Below are 22059 nucleotides of genomic sequence, written 5' to 3' on the forward strand. Positions count from 1 at the left end.
ATATTCCTGCTGTGGCAGCACTGGAGAAATCTCCCCTTATTTGACTCTGTGTTTCAGGGCTGAAATGAAGGGACATTTATGTCTGGAAGGTAGATTTGGAAAATTCTTGCAAATACTCTAGGTAAACTGGAAGTCTGGATATGTGGGGAGATGGATAAAACAAGGCTTAATGGGGTCGTTTCATCCTTTTAATTAAATACAATTAAAAGATTAAATCTAGTTTTATAATTCACAGTAAGAATCAGAAGACGGCAAAGAGGTTCTTGGCTTGGTATTCAAGAGCCACAGGTTCAAGGCCCACTTCAGTGGTGGCCCTTGGCTGAAACTGTAGGTTACCTCAATATCAACGATAATGAAAAGTGATAGTCTCTTGTAGCAAAAGGAGACAAAAGAATTGCATTTTAATATTAGTTTATCACTCTTTTCAGTTTTTCATCATGATTCACTAGGTCTATTTATTGGTTCTCCTGAGGATTTTTATAGTTTATCGTAATTTAGGACTTAATTTTCATGATCATTTCCTGGAGTTACCAAGAAAATATTAAATATTCTCTTTGCATTTCAGGGAAATACATGAAGGCACATTTTAGATTTCCATGAAAACTTGTTGGCTTTTAGGGTTAAGGAATTGAGTCTAGGCTAAGTCTCAGTTATACAGAAAATTTATTTATAACTCATTGGCTGAATAGAACAAGGAGAATAGAGCTAATCATACATTCATCATTGCTCTGTACAATAATCATGTTTTCTAACAATATTTATAGCACATCAAAACGAGGAAGACCACAAGTTAGATTGCCAATTAAAGCAAGAGGGAGACTTAGCTCTTCTTTCTCAAGTCGTGGCCAACGACAAGATTCTGGAAGATACCCTTCAAGGAGTCAGCAGAGTACACCCAAGGCAACTGTTTCTTCTAAAACTATTGGTAGAAACCTCAGAAGGATAAATTCTGCTCCTCCTACAGAAACTAAATCTTTAAGAATTGCCAATCGTTCAACGCGCCACAGTCATAGTCCACTGCAAGCAGATGTATTTGTGGAACTAGTTAGTCCTCGTAGAAAGCGCAGAAGCAGGAGAAGTGCTAATAATACACCAGAAAATAGTCCCAGCTTCCCTAACTTCAGAGTCATTGCCACAAAGTCAAGTGAACAGTCAACATCTTTAAGAGTTGCTTCAAAACTTTCTTTCCAAGATAGTGAATCCAAGAGAAGATGCAGGAAAAGACAATCTACAGGTATGAAGAAGTCTAATTTAAACTCTTCTGTACCTAAGAAAATTGAATAATTTGGAAATACTGAATGTTGAGATACTTTAGATCATTTTTTTAAAGGCTGTCACTAAGATATGCCAAGTTATTAGTAAGCAACCTGACCTAAAGCATAATACTGATTAAAGGGGCACCTATTTGGGGAATAAAGGTAAATTATGTTACTGGTCTTTCAACTAGTGTAGCAGGATAATATAATAAATTTGCAAATGGTGCTCTGTTTTAAATGGAGATATTTGGACAATTTTTGAACAGTCTCAGTATAACACCATATTTCATTCTCTCCTACTTTTCCTCCCTCAAAACACACATATTTGTAATTACCTAAATAAGCAACATTAGGTTATTGATAAGGTTCCCATGTGAAATACTGGATTGGGGGGAAGGGGTAGGATTAGGGGCAATAATATTTTTAGGGAGCGGTCAGCAGCTATCTTTTAATTATGACTTTTGTTTATAGTAATCTTTATTCTTAATCTCTTTATTATCCTTTATCTCTTCAGTGCTGTTCTTTTTTTTAATGTCAGTAATAAAAATGATATTTTTAAAAAATGAATGTTTTTTAGTTGGAAATTTTTAAGATCGAAAAGGAAATAATATTTGTTTCAGATTTTTCTCTCAGGAAATAAGTTAACATCTCAGTGAACAGAGTGAATTTCCAGTTTGAGTTTGATTTTTATTTATATGTACTGTTAGCTTGTGGTGATCAAATATTTTGCTTTCTTATCACATAAAATGTTTTAATTATTTATTCAGAGTCATCTCCTGTGACACTGAGTCGAAGGAGTTCCGGCCGACAGGGAGGAGTTCATGAACTGTCTGCCTTTGAACAACTTGTTGTGGAATTGGTACGACATGATGACAGCTGGCCTTTTTTGAAACTGGTTTCTAAAATCCAGGTAATATTATCAGACTATAATGCTTCATAAATTGTGTTCATGTGTATTTTCTGATTTAGTCTGCATGGCAACTTTGAGATAGTCAAAATGCCTATTACTGTCTTCTTTAAAAAAAAAAAAAAAAAAAAGAAACACTTAGAAAGTTGTTCCTATATTGAAAACAGTGGAGCTAGAAAGCACAGTGTCCTGGCCAGGCAGAGTGGCTCATGCCTGTAATCCCAGCACTTTGGGAGACGGAGGTAGGAGGATTGCTTGAGGCCAGGAATTCAGTACCTGCCTGGGCAACATCATGAGACTCCATCTCTACAAAAAATAGAAAAATTTAGTTTTGAGTATGGTGGCAGCTATTCGGGAGGCTGAGGCAGGAGGATTGCTTGAGACTGGGGCTTAAAGGTTGCAGTGAGCTATGATCAGGCCACTGCACTCTAGCCTGGGCAATAGAACGAGACTGTCTCAAAAAAAGAAAGAAACCATAGTCTCTTCTGTCCCTTCTAATTAATTCCGTGACTAAGTCTTTATAAACGACAGTGTGTTGAAATGACCTCACTGCTTTTGTTCTGTGTAATGAATATGAATGTGTAATTCAATTGAGTACCATTAATATTTCTCTTATGTAAAATAACAGCTGTCAAACTGTAGCATGCATCAGAATCATTGGAGGGCTTATTAAAATACAGATTCCTGAGCTCCACCCCAGAGTTTTTGATTCATTAGATATGGGATGATGTCCAACCATTTGTATTTCTGACAAGTCCCCCGATGATGCTGATCCTGGTCCAGAGACCACACTTTGAGAAACACTGATATAAAATATAGGGATTCTTAGAGAACAGCGATAGCCTAACCTAATTTAGGGATAGGAGATGGTACTATAGTTATTTATATTTTATATATGTATGGCAGAATGTGATGTGCTATATAACAGAGATAAAACTGTTATACTACTGTAATAAAAGTTATGATATTACAGAAGCAGAGAAGAAAAAGGGATTGATTTGAACTTTTAGAGGGAGGAAATAACAGGAATTAGAAAGTTTTTGGCATAATGGCTCACACCTGTAATCCCAGCGCTTTGGGAGGCTAAGGCAAGAGGATTGCTTGAACCCAGAAGTTCGAGGCCATCCTGGGCTACATAGATAGCAGGACTCCATCTCTACAAAAAAATTTTTAATATAAAAAGAAAAAAAAATTATGGAAGAACTACTTGGACTGGTCACTGAAGACAGACAGAATTTCAACAAGGAGAACTGGAATAAGGATGTTTTAGGAAAAAGGGACTGTAAGTTAAATACTCAGAAATGAGAACATGGAGAATGGTAGATAGTTTGAATGGAGCCAAGGGTGTGTCAGGGTCTTACTTGTCAGTATGTAGGTAAAGGTTTCCGAATGAAGAAGTGACATCATTAGAATTCTGCTTTGAGCTTTCTAGAGCAAGAATGTGAGAATTAATGAATAGCATCTAAAAAAATCAAATCTTAGTTTGACTCATTTGATTCATTTTTCCTGGGTAGTTCTTGTCCTGAATTAATATTTCTTATTACAAATGTAATAATGCTCATTAAAGAAATTTTTTTCTTTTGATTACAGTGAAAAATTTTCATATATGTATGTATGTGTGTGTATCTGCCTATTAAGGGGGGGAGAGAGCCATGAACAAGACCATGATTTTTTTCTTTCACAATAAATTATTAACATTTTTGATGATATCAAATAGGCTTCTATAATATTACAGTACTGAAAATATATTACATGATTTTAGTGGAATAATAGTATTCAGAGGTTAATAATGAGTTGCTTTTAAAATGTAAAACTTTTATGTATTTGACCACTTATTCTGATTAAATTTTCTGTATGGAGATACATATATTTGAATTATTTTACAGGTCCCAGACTACTATGACATCATCAAAAAGCCCATTGCCTTAAATATAATTCGTGAAAAAGTGAATAAATGTGAATATAAATTAGCATGTAAGTAATTTATGTTTTTCCTAGATAATCATTTTTGTTTAACGAGGTACAGGCTATTTTGTTTTAAAGGATGCATGTTAATGTAGTTTTAAGGATGGCATCCCAAGAGGTCCCTAAAATGCTCATTAGTGTATATGGAGGTGAAAGATGGATTAGGAGCGAATGAGTTAAAGATATTTATTAAAAGAGATTCTTTATAATTATATAATATATTAATAGATAATTACCTAATTGCATAGTTTTAATAAAACAATTTTAAAGTATTTATAGTTAAAACAACTTGAAGCTTCAGTTCTGCTACCTTGTTACAGACTCATCTTTTCTACAGAAAAAAGTGGGCTTCCATTTTCTTAATAAAGTTTTCGGATACGACACAAATAAAAATTATAATTTATGTACTTGCATTCTAATCTTTTTTGCTTCTTTTCCTCTCTAGCTGAGTTTATTGATGATATTGAGTTAATGTTTTCGAACTGCTTTGAATACAACCCTCGTAACACAAGTGAAGCAAAAGCTGGAACTAGGCTTCAAGCGTTTTTTCATATTCAGGCTCAAAAGCTTGGACTCCATGTCACACCCAGTAATGTGGATCAAGTTAGCACACCACCGGCTGCAAAAAAGTCACGAATCTAATTTTGTCCTTCTAAAGGATGTATTTGAGGAAAAACAAATTGTTCATGAAAATGGAACATTAAATCATGCTCTAAAGCAGACAATGTATAAAGCAATAACAACTGACCACGTTGAAGTGTGGCCGGCACTATATTCTCAATTTTAATATTAAGCACTCAGGAGAATGTAGGAAAGATTTCCTTTGCTACAGTTTTGTTCAGTATCTAATAAGTTTGATAGATGTATTGGCTACAGTACTGGTTTACAGGCTTTTGTACATTTTTGAGATCATTCATGTGTCCACATATCTTGGAAAATATTTTTTCACCTATGATTTATTTTGTTACTGATTTTTTTAGAAGTTGTGGTATTAAGGGAGATTTATCTACAGATGAGTCTTCTACAATAGCACAGTTTAGAAAAATGTGTATATGTCTAAAGATTGTTTAATGAGCATATTCTTTTCAACACTACACATGAATGAATCTAATTTTATATCCTTGAAATGCTGTACCAGTGCTGGCTGAAGGTATTAAGTCTGAGTTTATTAATTAGATATTTATTTAGCATTCAAAGTAATTTGTGAATTTGTTTTGTATTTATAAAATTTATACCTAAAAAATGTTCTTAATTTTTTTAAACCTTTTACTGTGTTTTTGTTTTATTTCTCTAACTTCCTTAATGATCAATCAAAAACAGGTAACACCCTTCCTTTTCCCTGACAGTTCTTTCAGTTTTACAGAACTGTATTATAAGTTTCTATGTACAACTTTAAGTGTACAAATAAAATGATAACATTTTTTTCAAGTATTCTGAATTTCTGGAATTTTTACAAATCAGAACTCGAAGTTTGCATGTGATACATACATACCACAGAAACCAGTGTTTTATTGTACCTGAATCTCTATAACAGTAATTTGCATCTTTTTCTGCCTAAACCCTTGAGGAGTGAGATACAGCTCATCAAAAGCAGTAACTTTTTTTTTTTTTTTTGAGACAGAGTCTCACTGTGTCACCCAGGCTAGAGTACACTGGTATCATCATAGCTCACTGCAACCTCAAACTCCTGGGCTCAAGCAATCCTCCCGCCTCATCCTCTCTAGGAGCTGGGACTACAGGTGTGTACCACTATGCCCAGCCAAAAACAGTAACATTTTATGGGAAAGAAAATTTGGAATATGCTCACCTAGTTAAGAAACACTCTGGAAATAAAAATTTAAATATACCTAATATATGTATACACACACACACACACATATATATATATATATATATATAAAAGGAGCTATTTCTTAGGTGTGGAAGACATACAGGGACCTCAGTTTTTTTGTTTGTTTTGAGACAGAGTCTCACTTTGTTGCCCAGGCTAGAGGTCAGTGGCATCATCATAAGCTCACTGCAACCTCAAACTCCTACGCTCAAAGGATCCTCCTCCTCAGCCTCCTGAGTAGCTGGGACTACAGGTGCGCACTACTATGCCCAGCTAATTTTTCTTATTTTTGTAGAGATAGGGTCTTGCCATGTTGCTGAAGCTGGTCCCAAACTCCTCACCTCAAGCAGTCCTCCTGCCTCAGCCTCCCAAAGTGCTAGGATTACAGGTGTGAGCCATTGCACCCAGCCAGGACCTCAATTTTGTAACAGTGGCTTTTCCTTTTTAGGATGCAAGAGGCAGATGTCTTTCGTAGGGCTTTTTGGTGGGCAGGAGAAACTTCCCTCTATTTTCTTATCTGAAATCTTGAATATACTGCATTCTTGTTTAATTAGGTTAGTTTATTTGGCAAGTTACCCCTCTTTTATTTCTTTCTCATATAGTTTGAGATCATCGATTTTTAGATTCTTTGCATAAATATGTTCATATCTATGACTTTTGGGTAAATTTGTAATAATTGTATATGCCAATAACCAAATTTCTTAGAAAATTTTACTTAATATTTAAATATCAAGGGACAATTCTGAAAATATAATTATATTTTAATAGAAAGTAAATTATTTGATTATGTAATATTTCCTTTTTAATGTTAATAACAAGTAATTTTATATTTCCTTTTCTTCTAGACAATAAACACTAAGAAGGAACTATTTCTGACTACTTGTGGAATTATTTAGTCTGAACATCAGTCATAAAACTTGCAATTTATATTTATGCCTCGCCTTTCTCAGACTCAGTTAAAGTAATACATTACCTTTCAATATACAAAAATCATCATATCTATGGTAATTAAAACTTTTATATAGCCATGAGGTTAACAGACAAGGGGTATATGTTAGTGACTGAGAATGTAATGTTAACATGACCAAGAAAGCAACCAGCATTATGTGACTTCTACTTTGCTTTCATGTTTTTATTGAAGGAGAAAAGACTACATAATGAAATAGGTGAAACAAAAACATGATTGAGAGTACTGGAGTTCAGTATGATGACAGAGACATTTGTCTCTAAATCCAGATAAATTGTATTTCTAAAAACACTTGATTTGTAATTGCAAAAGAGAGTGCCAGAAGGAAAAAAAATTAATCCATCTTATTATGTGCCAGGCCCTTTAATGCAATACTTTATAACCTTTGCACCTAATAAGTATGTGAAATGCTTTTTGTATTAAATAAGGCAGTTCTGTGGCCAGACACAGTGGCTCACGCTTGTCATCACAGCACAGACCAAGGTGGGAGGATCACTTAAGCCCAAGAGTTTAAGATCAGCCTGGGCAATATAGTGAGACCCCATCTCTACAAAAAATAAAAAATAGCTGGGTATGGGTACACACCTGTAGTCCCAACTACTTGGGATGCTGAAGCAGTAGAATTGCTTGAGTCCAGGAGCTGGAGGCTGCAGTTAGCTATGATCCCGCCACTGCACTCCAGCCTGGGCAACAGAGTGAGACCCTATGTCTTTTAAAAAATAACAAGGTGGCATTCTGGGAGGCTGAGGCGGGTGGATCGTTTGAGCTCAGGAGTTCAAGACCAGCCTAAGCAAGAGCAAGACCTCGTCTCTACTAAAAAAAAATAGAAATTAACTGGACAACTAAAAATATATATAGAAAAAATTAGCTAGGTATGGTGGTGCATGCTTGTAGTCCCAGCTACTCGGGAGGCTGAGGCAGGAGGATTGCTTGAGCCCAGGAGTTTGAGGTTGCTGTAAGCTAGGCTGATGCCATGGTACTCTAGCCCGGGCAACAGAGTGATACTTTGTCTCCAAAAGAAAAAACAAGATGGCAGTTCTGTAATATTTTTGGTATTCTCTCCATTTTTCCGATGAGGTTAAGACTCGGATGGTTTTCTTTGTTGTTAAGAAGCAGCATCTTGCTCTGTTGCCCAGGCTGGAATTGAACTCCTGGGCTCAAGTGATCTTCCCACCTCAGCCTCCCGAGTAGCTGGGATTACAGGCACATACTACTGTACCTGACTGGATTTTTTATTTTTAAATACTTGCCCAAGATCACAGAGTCAATGACACCAATTCTTTCAAAGTTCTATCTTTCCATTATATCAGGGTATCTCCAGCAAGATGAGACATATGCGGTTTATCCCTGCAAAAAGCATAAAAGGGTGAGCAAACAGGAAAACAGAGAATGTATGGTCAGGTATAGTCATATCAGATAATAGTCAAACGTTTGGAAAGATTCATTGCAAAATGAATGGTATATGATTGTGCTCTTTTTTTGGTTCTTTTCCTTTTTATTCCTCGTTTCTAAGGACCTCTGTCCTCATATTCTTTACCTATATGCTCAGAATATATACTGAAGGGTGCACAAGTACTGGAAGAGTGCTGTCTTCCAAGCTTTTGATTTAGTTCCCATGTAGACTGTATTTAAACATGTAGAAACATGTGAGAAGCAGTAATTTAATACCTGTGCAGTTTTGAAGGCGACAGTTCTTCGGATATAGCTCGTTGTCTCATTCATTCATTTTCAGCATGTTAAAATTTTTTGTCTTTTTCTAGAGAAAAGGGGATATGGTCAGTTGCACACATGTGAGTACATTGTTTGATTTCAAAAATTTGGTAGAATGCTTAGATTAATTTCACTAACAAACATGAGGAAGGTTATGCTTTGGCTATATTCCACATTAGCCCTTTAAACTGTATTTGTTTATAAACCATCCAATACACCATTGTATTTAAGACTCACCTCATTGGAACCTTTCTCAGATATCCCAGTCTTGGATTTACTTAACCAGTTCTCTGATGACATTTAGATTATAGAGAATTATCATTTCCTTGGGATATTTTGGCTAACTCCTATAATTAACTCATATTAGTAATACTTTTCATGTATATAATAGCTGTTTCTGATGTAATCATCTGAGAGTAGCAAACTAAAAATGGATAATGAGGCAGTGTAGCATTTTTCCAGCTAATAGGCATTTGATTTTAAATGTTTCCCTGCCTTAGCTTCTGTGACTGGTATTTCTTTGCCGGATCCTGCACCCTTTTCTACGGTTCAATCCACAATCCTCTAGGACAGGGCTTGGCAAACTTTCTGTAAAGGTCCAGGTAAGAAATATTTAAGGCTTTGCCAGCCATCAGTCTCCCCTATAGCTACTCAACTTTGCCATTGTAGTGTGAAAGCAGCCATAGACGATGCATAAACTATTGGGTGTGGCTGTTACAGTAAAACTGTATTTGCAAAAACAAGTGGAAGGCCAGATTTGGCCTGTAGGCCATAGTTTGCTGATCTCTGATCTGGAATAAATAATAAAGATAATTTAAACATTGTATTGAAGAACTCTTAATTCCTTTCACTAGTTCTTGCTCTAGCTACTGAAGATTGGGATTCAGCCAGGCGTGCTGGCTCATGCCTGTAATCCCAGCACTTTGGGATACTGAAGTGGGAGGATTGCTTCAGGGTAGAAATTTGAGACTAGCCTGGGCAACATAGTGAGACCCTGTCCCTACAAAAAAACTTTTAAGATTAGCTGGGCATGGTGACACACATCTGTAATACCAGCTACTTGGGAGGTTAAGGTAGGAGGATCATTCGAGCCCAGGAGTTTGAGGCTGCAATGGTCTGTGATCGTGCCAGTGCACTCCAGCCTGGGTGACAGAGTGAGACCCTGTCTCTTAAAAAATAAAAATGCTGGCTGGGTGCGGTGGCTCACGCCTGTAATCCTAGCACTCTGGGAGGCCAAGGCAGGTAGATCGCTCGAGGTCAGGAGTTCGAGACCAGCCTGAGCGAGACCCCATCTCTACTAAAAATAGAAATAAAAATTATCTGGACAACTAAAAATATATATACAAAAAATTAGCCAGGCATGGTGGCACATGCCTGTAGTCCCAGCTACTCGGGAGGCTGAGGCAGGAGGATCGCTTAAGCCCAGGAGTTTGAGGTTGCTGTGAGCTAGGCTGATGCCATGGCACTCACTCTAGCCCGGGCAACAGAGCAAGACTCTGTCTCAAAATAAATAAATAAATAAAAATGCTGGGATTCACCTATGCTCTTTGTCTTTGGTTTTCTTTTATTCTAAGACTACATAAAGTCCCCGAGCAATCTCATACACTCCCACAGCTAAACTTAACTATGGACTTCCACTTCTATCCATGAAGAAGGAGTTGGTATAGGATTTGACATCCTGCTGTAAACAACTAAAATACTGGACAAAATATATCAACGAACTCTGGACAATTGGCAGTATAGGACTGTAATCACTGCAAGATCTCCCTGTTACTAAAGTTAATCTTCCTAAATAACAAAAGTCAGCAACTCAATTTCCTATTTCTAAAATTCCTTTCCTATTACCTACAATGGGATTAACACGGCCTGCATGATCTGACACCACTCTGTCAGCCTCATCTGTCACTTTCCACGACAATATTTATGTATTGGTTCCTGTCACACTGGACTCTTGTTTCTCAGGTTCTGGGCCTCTTGTAAAACTCCATGCCTTTTAATTTGCTGTGCCTTCGGCCTGAAATGTCTTTGTACCTCCGCTTCATCAGCAGGAAGTGGACAACCTAAAAACTTGTTTAAAACACTCAGAACGGAGTTTGTGTTTGGGATGATGAACAACAGTTCTGGAAATGGATAGCGGTGATGGTGGCACAACAGTGTGCATATATTCTTAATGCCACTGAATTGTACACTTAAAGATGATTAAAATGGTAAGTTTTATGTTGTATATATTTTACCACAATAAGTTTTTAAATTGTAAACTTTATATTTTTAAGACACCCAGAAATGTTAACTAAAATACTACAAGCATCTGATAAATTTGTAGCTAAGTGCACAAAAGAGGATGAAAAAGCATTCTGGTAATCACATGAGCTGAAGCTGTAGCTCCCCCGGCTAGGGCACTGTGGGGCATGCCAGCCGGCGAAGGAGAGTTGACAGACCTGCACGGAGTCAGAGGTGAACTGAAAACCCATATAAAGCCAGAGCCCAAATAGGAGTACACCTTTGTTTGAAGTGTAGGCTAGAAAACAGTCTGCCAGTATGTTGTCCAAATACCTATATGAAGAAAAATCAACTTTAGAAAGTGGTCCTGGGGTGTGCTCAGAGCAGGGGGCCTAAAGAGTGGCTCCTCTGTTTACAACACACCCAACAGGAATCTCGGGTCATTGTGACAAAGGGCGGCACAGAACTTGGGGCCTCCCTACAAACAAATGCCCTACACTTGAGGAAAACAGAGAAAAAAGAGTAAGTCCTTGAGAGATTGGCCAGGAACTCAGAGGGAGGAACAGAGGGCTGAATAAATAGAGCACAAGGGAGTTCTAGGGACTTGAAACTATTCTGTATGATACTGTAATGATGGTTACATGCCATTATACATTTGTTAAAGCCCAACACTCAGAAACAAAACAAAACACTAATAAACAATCCATAGGTCAAATAGGAAGTATTAAGAGAAATAAAAAATACATTAAGCAGAATGAAAATGAAAAAAAAATTTTTTTTCGCGAGCCATATGCTTCTTCCCTAATATTCTTCCTCTATTTCAATTCAACTTTTTTCTCTCTAATGTCTAAACTAACTCGGTCAGACTCTGCAAAGTATGGCATTTGTTTAACTTACTGGGTGGCAGAACAATGCTGTCTCTTAAGACAAACTAAGAAAAAGGCTCCACCAGTCCAGGCCATTTCTTGACAATTTCTTGGAAAGAAGTTGGCAAACCACAAATCAAAAGAACATCTAGAAACCCATCCTGTATAATAATAGAAGGCAGATCTGTAAATAAAGCAAGTTATAAGTTGATGGACTCACTATGAACAATTTTTTAATTGTCAAAAATTGTATATATCTCTTGTGCTTACAGTCTTTGGTAGCAAAAAAAAAACTGTATGTAGCACACGCAACATGATGTTTTGAAATATGTACATGTATACAGGCTGAGCGCTGTGGCTCATGCCTATAATCCCAGCACTTTGGGAGTCCTAGGTGGGAGGATCACTTGAGGCCAGGAGTTCAAAGCCAACCTGGGCAACACAGCAAGACCCCATCTCTACAAAAAATACAAAAATTATCCTGGCATGGTGGTGCACACGTGTAGTCCCAGCTACTTGGGAGGCGGAGGCAGGAGGATCACTTGAGCCCAGGAGTTGGAGGTTGCAGTGATCTGTGCACCACTGCACTCTAGCCTAGATGACAGAGTGAAACATTGCCTCAAAAAATAAAAATAAATACATAGAAATTAAAGATATTCTGACCTATGGCCAAAAAAAAGGATAGTTAAAATGAGACCAAGGGTTTAAGAATCTTTTAGTAAATGTCAAATACTTCATTTATTCCTATTTCATAGAAAATAATGGGCTTCATTCTTCAAATTTGGGTAAGAAAGTGTGGTTCCACACAGCCAAGGCAAACTCCTGGCTTTGGAATGAACTTTCCTAGGACAAAGATTGTCATAGGACCTGGCCAACTACACAAGCATTTGTTTTTCAACATCCTTTACATAATCCAGTTAAAGCTTGTTCTCTGATCCTCTTCTATGGTGTTCCTTCAGGGTCACCTGGGGCTTAGAGACCTAATTGCAAAAAATAAAACGTTAAAATTATTTGAAGGAAATATAAGAAAATATTTTAAAATCAGGATAGGAAAGGATGTCTCCTCTCTTTTTATTAGGAAAACATTTTTTAACATACAAAATTAGATAGAATACTAGAATGACCCCCCACCCCTGTACCCATGACCCAGCTTTGACAATTATCAGCTGATGGCCAGTCTTGCTTTTGCCCTTACCCACTCTTTCCCCATGTTATTTTGAAGAAAATTCGACTTACCACACTATTTCATCTGTAAACATTTCAATATGTATCTCTACCAGAAAAGGGACCACAATACCATTATTGCATCTAAAACACTTAAATACTAATGCTTTGATCTTGTCAAATATTTAGTCACTATTCAAATAGGAAAGATTTCTTGAAAGAGAGAAGGAGAAAGGGAAGAAAGGGAGGGAGGGGAAAGAAAAAAGGAGTAGAAACCATAAAGGAATAACTTGACAAATTCCACCACATAGTTTTCGTTTAGCTTCTTTGCTTAGGAGATGTGGGGTCTCCCGAATCTCCCACCTATAAAGTCTATGAAACTGTACTTTCGTCTCTGTGTATTCTTTTATTTCCATATTCTATTATTTTCTAACATTTCCTTATCCTTAAATCATTTCTGTCGCTATATTATAGGGGGCAACTCTATAAAACAATATTTCTATGGAGCAACAAGGGGACACCATAAACAAATGAAAAGACAGTCCAGAGAACAGGAGAAGATATTTGCAACACATAGACAAAGGGTTGATATACAGAATGTACAAAGAACTGCTATAAAGAAGGAAAAGAAAAATGATCCTACAGAAAATGTCCGTAAAGTATATGAAGTGTCATAGTTAAGAATGTTCAATCTCACTGCTAAAGTGAAAATTAAAATCATGGCAAAATACCTGTTCACACAGTTAAACCAGCAAAAATTAGAGTCATATATTAGTGTTGGCAAGAATGTGATCAGTGGGGGACTCATACACCACTGGGTGGGAGTATAAACTGGTACAAACACTCTGGAGAGTAATTTGGTATTTCTAGTGAAGCTGACCCAGGAATTCTGTTTCTAGAGAAACCCCAGGATCTATATAGATGGAGATATGTCCAAAGATATTCACTGTGGCATTCCTTACAGTAATAAAAAACTGAAATATCCCAAGTGTCCATAAGCAGGAAATGGATAAATTGTGGTAAGTTTGCACAGTGAAAATACTACATGGCAATTATGAATTAACTAAATTTAAAAAGTGAACGTGGATGAATCTTATTTATTTATTTATTTATTTATTTGAAACAAGATCTCACTATGTTTCCCAGGCTGGTCTTGAACACCATGGCCTCAAGCAACCCATTCCAACCACCTCAGCCTTCGAAGTAACTGGGATTAGAGGCATGCACCACTGTGCCCAGCTTGGATGAATTTTAAGGAGTTAGGTACACGCCTGTAGTGAAATAAACAACTTAACATTACACCTGAAGGAACTAGGAAAAGAAGAGCAAAGGAAGCCCAAACTTAGCAGTTAGAAGGAAATAACAAAAACAAAGCAGAAATAATTAAAAGAAACCAGAAAGCCCAGCACTGTGGTTCACACCTATAATTCTAGCACTTTGGGAAGCCAAGGTGAGAGGATTGCTTGAGCTCAGGAGTTGCAGGTCAGCCTGAGCAACATAGCAAGACCCCAGTCTCTATAAAAAATGGAAAATATTAGACAGGTATGGTGGTGCACACCTGTATAGTCCCACCTACTCAGGAGGCTGAGGCAGAAGGATCACTTGAACCCAGGAGTTTGAGGTTGCAGTGAGCTATCATGAGCAACAGAGCAAGACCCTGTCTCAAAAAAATAAATGAGATTCAAAAAACAATAGAAAAGATAAGCAAAAGTTTAAAAAACCTTTAGCTAAACTAACAAAAAGAAGACTCAAAATTAGAAATGAAAGAGGAGACATTACAACTGACACCACAGAAATGGAAAGGATCATAAGAGACTACTATGAACAATTGGATACCAACAAATTGGATAACCTAAAAGAAATAAATGAATTTCTAGAAACATGCAACCTACCAAGACTGCATCAGGAAGAAATAGAAAATCTGAACAGATGAACAAAGAGTAAGGAGATTAAATCAGTAATAAGATGTCTCCCATCAAAGAAAAGTCCAGGACCTGATGGCTTCACTGCTGAATTCTACCAAATGTTTAAAGAACTAGTATCAGTTCTCCTCAAACTCTTCCCCAAAACTGCAGGAGAGGTCCAAGAGGGCTAGTTGCCCTCTAACCATCAAGTCTGTGACACAAGCCAAAAGAAGAAAGGGCAGAAGGGCAGACAGAACACACTCACCAGCTGAGTCAGCTCCTTTTCAGCAGCCTTCTGGAAAGTTCTCTTATTGGTAGAATCGGTCACAAGGCCACATCTCTTATCAGAGAAGCTGGAAGCTGGGGGCATAACCTCCAGATAAAATGGAGACTGAAGGAGAGGGGTAGAATGGGCAGTGATGGCACCGGCAATCTCTGCTATAATGGTCACGCCCATTTGAGAGGATAAAAATGTCAAGCAAATTGAAAAGGAGGCATTGTGGAAATACTGTCCTGTCCTTTCCAACTTTAAGTGAGCCCAGAGTCACCAGAGTAGTGGATCCTTCCCCTCCACACTCTAGACAGTTTGTGGAATGAGCAACAATTTAAAAACCACTTAAACCACCTCTGCTCTGATTCTTGATTGGTCTCTAACTGGCCTTGGGGCAAAATTATCTGTAAGGGAGGAAAACATGACAGCTCTCAATTAGAGTTTTGAAATTCAAAACTAAGATATTGTGATAATTGAACAAGTAAGTTAAAGCAAAATCGCTGTAGGTAAAATGTCTAGATTTTTAGAATATCATCCTACTAGAAAAGATTAAGGCCTCCATGACATTCTCCCCATTTCAAACTTTTTCATAGGTTTTAAACCTGTAACACTTGGAACAAAACCCCAAATCCTTAACAGTAGAGGCTTCCAAATCTCGGCTCAAGTTGCCCTTAGCGTCTCAGTAATCTTTTCAAAGCACTCTTAGGCCAAAAGAAATATTCATGACCTAACAACTTGGCCTCTATTCGGCACTGCATAACTTCTTAAACCTTGGAATCGTGTTGGACACAGCCATCTTCATTTCCTACCCCACGCTGATTTTCCCGTGGGGTTTGCTTTTTAACACATCAAGGGCGAAAAAATACATCGAAAAGAACGGAGCAGGATTTGGAAGCGTAAACCACCTCAAGATTGTAGTTCCCGTGATGTCCGACAGATAGCGCTGTGTTTCCCTTAAAATTTAAAAATATCGAAGGTGCCCCATGAGTTTGCTGGGGCACCCCGGGGAGCCTCAGAATAGTTTGGATCATGGTTTATAAAGCCTTGCATTAACTGGCTCCTGACTATTTCTTCAGCATCATCTGGAAGCTCTTCTTCTTGTCCACCACACGCTAGTTCTACTGTCCTTTTATTTTCCCAAAAGAGCCAACCTCTTTAGCTCGGAGTCTTTTTTTTGTCATGCCTTGCCTTTTTTGCGAGAACCCTTCAACTGGAGAAAACTTTACTTCCCCTGGTCTATACCAGGGACCCCAGTTACTCTCTCCTTAGGCTATGTCTGTTTCATTCACCGTCTACTCCCAGTGTCTAGCACAGTTTCTGGCATTGTATAGTAAGAACTCAATACCTTTTTTAAAAAAATGTTGCTATTGACATATTTATTAAGAAATTAAGCCGGGCGCGGTGGCTCACGCCTGTAATCCTAGCACTGGGAGGCCGAGGGGGGCGGATCCTTTGAGCTTCAGGAGTTCGAGACCAGCCTGAGCAACAGCGAGACCCCGTCTCTACTAAAAAAAATAGAAAGAAATTATCTGGACAACTGAAAATATATAGAAAAAATTAGCCGGGTATGGTGGCACATTTCTGTAGTCCCAGCTACTCGGGAGGCTGAGGCAGTAGGATCACTTGAGCCCAGGAGTTTGAGGTTGCTGTGAGCTAGGCTGACGCCACGGCACTAACTCTAGCCCGGGCAACAGAGCGAGACTGTGTCTCAAGAAAGAAGAGAGAGAGACGAGAGAGAGAGAGGGAGAGAGGGAGAGAGGGAGAGAGAGAGAGAGGGAGAGAGAGAGAGAGAGGGAGAGAGGGAGAGAGAGAGAGAGGGAGAGAGAGGGAGAGAGAGAGAGAGAGAGAGAGAGGCAGAGAGGGAGAGAGGGAGAGAGGGAGAGAGAGAGAGAGAGAGAGAGAGAGAGAGTAAATCTTTACAACCATTAGGCAATGGTTTCTTAGATATAACATTAAAAATACAAGCAACAGAAGAAAAACTAGATAAACTAAACCTCATCAAAATTTAAAACTTTTTTGCTTCAAAGGACACCATTAAGGAAGTGAAAAGATTTTAGAGCATGTGTAAAAAAGAAAAAAAAAAAATCAAAAAGGTAGCCCCCAAAAAGAGAGGGTTTTTTTTGCCAGTCATGTATCTATTAAGATATTTGTATCTAGAATGTATAAAGAACTCTTACAACTCACCAACAAGAACAAAATAATCAAATTTTAAAATGGACTAAGGGTAGAAATAGACATTTCTCCAAAGAAGATACTAGAAGCACATGAAAAGATGCCCAACATCATTAGCCATTAGGGAAATGCAAATCAAAACCACGAGGAGATACCACTTCACAGTCACTATAGCTAAAATAGACAGACGATAACAAGTGTTGATAAGGATGTGAAGAAATCAAAATCCTCATACGTTGAGATTATAAAATGTGTGGATGTGTGGGCCAGGCACGGTGGCTCACGCCTGTAATCCTAGCACTCTGGGAGGCCGAGGCGGGTGGATTGCTCAAGGTCAGGAGTTCAAGACCAGCCTGAGCAAGAGCAAGACCCTGTCTCTACTAAAAATAGAAAGAAATTATCTGGCCAACTAAATATATAGAGAGAAAATTAGCTGGGCATGGTGGCGCATGCCTGTAGTCCCAGCTACTCAGGAGGCTGAGCCAGAAGGATTGCTTAAGCCCAGGAGTTTGAGGTTGCTGTGAGCTAGGCTGACGCCACGGCACTCACTCTAGCCCGGGCAACAGAGCGAGACTCCGTCTCAAAAAAAAAAAAAATGTGTGGGTGTGATTATTAAATGGGCCAGCCACTTTGGAGAACAGTTTGACAGCTCTCCAAAATGTTAAACATAAAGTTACCCTATGACCTAGTAATTCCACTCATAGGTATACACCTAAAAAAAATGAAAATATATATTCACACAAAAATCTGTACATGAATGCTCATGGCAACATTATTCATAATAGCCAAAAAGGTAAACAATTGAAATGTCTATCGACTGATGAATGGAAAAGGAAATGTGGTATTTCCATGTAACATAATATGATTGGCCATAAAAAGGAATAAAGCATTGATACCTGCTACAGCCTGGATGAACGTTGAAAATGTTAAACTAAGTGAAAGAAGCCAGTCACAAAGACCACATATTATACAATTCCATTCATATGAAATGTCCAGAACAGGGAAATACACTAGAGATAGTAGATTAATGGTTGCCAAGGGCTGAAGGGAAGAGAGAATGTGGAGTGGCTGCTCTTTTGGGGGTGATAAAAATGTTATAAAATTAGATGGTCCTGATGCTTACACGACTGTGAATATACTAAAAACATTGGTACGCTTAAAAGGGTACATTTCTTGGTCTGTGAATATTTCAATGTAGCTATTATTTAAAAAACACATTTGAGAACTCTTGTCTCCTTCATCACATGCAGAATAAAGTTCTGACTGGAGGATTGCCTACAAGGCTCACAGACCTACTACTTCCTACCACTCCTTCTTTATTCCCTACCAAGCCTCAAGGCTCCGGCAAACTACTTGGAATTTCTTATGTTTTACTGATGAGCTGTAGCTTTGTACATTTGGTTCCCTTGCTTTGAATGCCCTTCTTCTATCTGCCTAATTAACTTCCACTTGTCCCTTAAAACCCAACTCACTCCAGACGGAGCTTTGTGCCATGCATGGGGTTGTTCCATAAATGTCGGCTTCCTTGCTGTGGATTCCCACGGGACTTTCTTCAAGACAGGGACTGTGTTGTATTCATCTTTCCATTACCAGCTCCCAGTGGAGGTACTTGATAAATGAAATGAATGAATGAATGAAATGAATAAACTCTTCATTCTTGAATTTGTTTTTTGATCGCTCTCCTGTTACTCGTCTGTTAACATTTAGTTTTCAGATGTTACATTTTTCATATATGATTTTCCATCTATGATTTTAAGATATACAGCTTTTGTAGTAAACTAAACAAAGATTGCCATCTTAGATAAATTACTAGCAAGTTTCTTTTCTCAGGTGCTATTTATACACAGGTTGTATAATTTAGGCAACTGGTTGCTACTTACTATCACAATTCAGTTACTATCAAGGCACTATTAATTAATGTTATGTTTGAGGTGTTACAAATAAGAAGTGAGTGCATCTGATAAATTGTGTCTGTGAGTTAATAAATTGAAGCTTGTATGTATTTATGCCATTGAAGCTGGTATTTGTAGAGTTTGAGACCATTTTGAACCACATTTTACTACTTGTTGCATTTCACTACTTCTACCTCTTCATGACCTCTTCATGTGACACAAACTGCTAAGTTCCTTTATTGTGAGGTCACACTCCTAAATTAGAAAAGAACTAGAAATGAGACATATAAGACCCAAATCGAGTTTTATGGATCAGAGAGTGAGTCACAGAGATCAGACTCCAACACATACCTCCCACTGTGTTTATTTTCTAGTTCTAAGTTCAAACTTGGATTTAGAAAAATACATGACTTGCCTCCTCATCAGTCTTTTAGCTCAGGCGTGGGTTAGGAAGGATAAGTCAGAGTTAAGAAGGTATGTGGGTAGAAAGGTACATTGTGAAGTGGTGAGTGTCTTTGTGCTTACACTTGTCTTTGTCAGGAAGTGGCCGTGGGAGCTGAGAGTGTGATGTCTCTTGACAGGGAGTGGGGCTTGAACAGAATTTTTCTGCATAATCTTCCAAATTCATTATTTTAGATAGGTCTTGAAAAATGATTTTCAAACTTTTACATGCCACAGAACCTCCATCTAGATCGTTTCTTGGGGGAATATATATATTAGGGGGTATTCACTTCAATTTTCTAAGGACTCTTGTGTAAACAAACTCTAGCTGAACCTTCAGAATTGGTGAGCACTGCGACTGCTCCATGCTATTGCCAGTGAGTTGGTAAAATCAGAGCTTTCATCTTCGCTCTCCACTGGTGGTAACAATAGCCCCAGGGTTCCCATTTCTGTGCTGGACAGGAGCATTACGTACATTATCTCCCTTGATCCTCTCCATAATCCCGAGAGGGAGGGGTAATATAATCCCTATTTTACACATGAGGAAACTGAGCCTTAGAGTTAAATCAATGGCCTGAGATTGTACCACTACTAGTGTCAGAACTGAGACTCCATTCAGAGGTTACTCTCACTTAGTCCCTAATAGTTGTTCATTGCTGCCATCCATGGGTGGTCCAGTCAATGGATAATAGTTTAGATGTGTGTTCTAATACAACATTGTTCAGGACCCTTCTGTCCTACCTGTTAATTGTTTGCTTGGGCTTGAAATTGCTCAAGGAACAGATGAGGTGTGGTAGTCAGATATGAGGCCCCCCAAAGATATTCCTGTCCTAAGCCCCAGAACCTGTGAATGTTACCTTACATGCCAAAAGATGTAATTAAGGATTTTGAGAGAGGGGAAATTATTCTAAACTACCAAGTAGAGTTCAAAATAATCGTAATGGTCCTTTTTTTTTTTTTTTTTTTTGAGACAGAGTCTTACTCTGTTTCCCGGGCTAGAGTGCCATGGTGTCAGCCTCACTCACAGCAACCTCAGACTCCTGGGCTCAAGCAACCCTACTGCCTCAGCCTCCTGAGTAGCTGGGACTACAGGCATGTGCCACCATGCCCGGCTAATTTTTTCTATATATATTTTTAGTTGTCCATATAATTTCTTTCTATTTTTAGTAGAGACGGGGGTCTCCCTCTTGCTCAGGCTGGTCTCGAACTCCTAAGCTCAAACGATCTGCCCCCCTTGGCCTCCCAGAGTGCTAGGATTACAGGCGTGAGCCACCATGCCCGTAATGGTCCTTATAAGTGAAAGAGGGAGGCAGGGTCAGTGGAGATGTGGTGACTGAAGCAGAGGTCGCAGTAGTGCAATTGCAGGTAGGGGCGGCCTCTAGAAGCTGGAAAAGGCAAAGAAACAGATTCTCCCCCCTACAGCCTCCCAAAACAATGAAGCCTTGCCGGCACCCCTCAGTTTTAGCCCCATAAGACTTATTTCTGACTTCTGACTCCAGAACTGTAAGACAATGAAGTTGCATTGTTTTAAGCCACTAAGTTTGTGGTAAATTGTTACAGCAGCAATCGGACACTAATACACATGGTGTCTGACATTCAGATCCCTCCACTACACAGGGGCCAAAATTTATGCAGCAATGATTTGTCATGCTGCCCCTTGACCAAGTAGTGGTAAGTTCTGGTTATAACTCACAGGAGTGAGGAGACGGAGCTGCTATCAGTCCTGAGGTTCTCAGAGTCATCCTCACAAGGGTGTGTAGAAAGGCCTCACAATCTTCAGGAGCTTCCTTTTTGTTCTCTTCATAGCATTAAAGCATCTTAAATATATTATATCGGCATCTATTGAGTACCTACCATATGCCACGTTCCAGAAATTAAAAAGATGAGTAGGACTTAGATCCTTAAGGAGCTTACAGTGCAGTAGAGTGGCAGAACACATAAACAAGTTAATATAATGCCACAAAATATACGCAAGAACCAAAATATCTTCAGGAAAAGAATCCTAGAGCAGGGGAGGTGCAAACTCTGGGAAGAGGAAGAGGGACCAGGAGGCTTGGAAAGTGGTTGATGGTAGAGCTGGACGGTGTCTTAACGTCTTTGGAATCCCCAGCTTTGGTGGAAGAGGCAGTCTCTACCTATGCTACTACAAATCTTCAATGTTGGGAAGAGGAAGAATCCAGGAAGGAAAAGAGTTGCTGATACCCACACATGGAAGATGATCAGAGCTCTGGAGATCCATTCTTTATGACTTTCTTGGAAGTTCAAGAGAGATAAAGTGAGAGGTTCCATAAGTGATAGTGTATCAGCTAAATATAAGGTATTATCTACTTGCTTGTGATTCATGCTTAGACATTGGGAAATTTCTTCTCAATTGTTGTCTTTAAGTCAATCTTCCAATTAAGAAAACAAACCCAAGATGTGTACATAAAAGTAGGTCTATGTTTCATGGGCAATACCTAACAGCTCCATTTAAAATAAATTTTGCCTCAGTGT

The 22059-nt window shown here is 38.5% G+C and overlaps 1 protein-coding gene and 1 non-coding gene across 3 annotated transcripts in view; both read left to right on the plus strand.

Moving 5' to 3' along the window:
* Window positions 1–5556, plus strand: part of BAZ1A (bromodomain adjacent to zinc finger domain 1A) — a 90919-nt gene extending 85363 nt beyond the window's left edge. For both annotated transcript variants that reach the window (XM_045568789.1, XM_045568797.1), the window contains 4 exons: window positions 765–1234; window positions 2024–2166; window positions 4050–4137; window positions 4574–5556. In XM_045568789.1, coding sequence (XP_045424745.1) covers window positions 765–1234; window positions 2024–2166; window positions 4050–4137; window positions 4574–4770 — 898 coding nt within the window. In that variant the 3' untranslated portion in view covers window positions 4771–5556. The remainder of the gene's footprint in view (window positions 1–764; window positions 1235–2023; window positions 2167–4049; window positions 4138–4573) is intronic.
* Window positions 5557–11225: 5669 nt separating this feature from the next.
* Window positions 11226–11357, plus strand: LOC123630909. The gene has a single exon (XR_006732843.1). It is a non-coding gene; the product is annotated as a small nucleolar RNA SNORA11 (small nucleolar RNA).
* Window positions 11358–22059: the final 10702 nt, after the last annotated feature.

This window comes from Lemur catta, chromosome 1 (assembly GCF_020740605.2).
Source record: "Lemur catta isolate mLemCat1 chromosome 1, mLemCat1.pri, whole genome shotgun sequence".
Classification (NCBI taxonomy): domain Eukaryota; kingdom Metazoa; phylum Chordata; class Mammalia; order Primates; family Lemuridae; genus Lemur; species Lemur catta.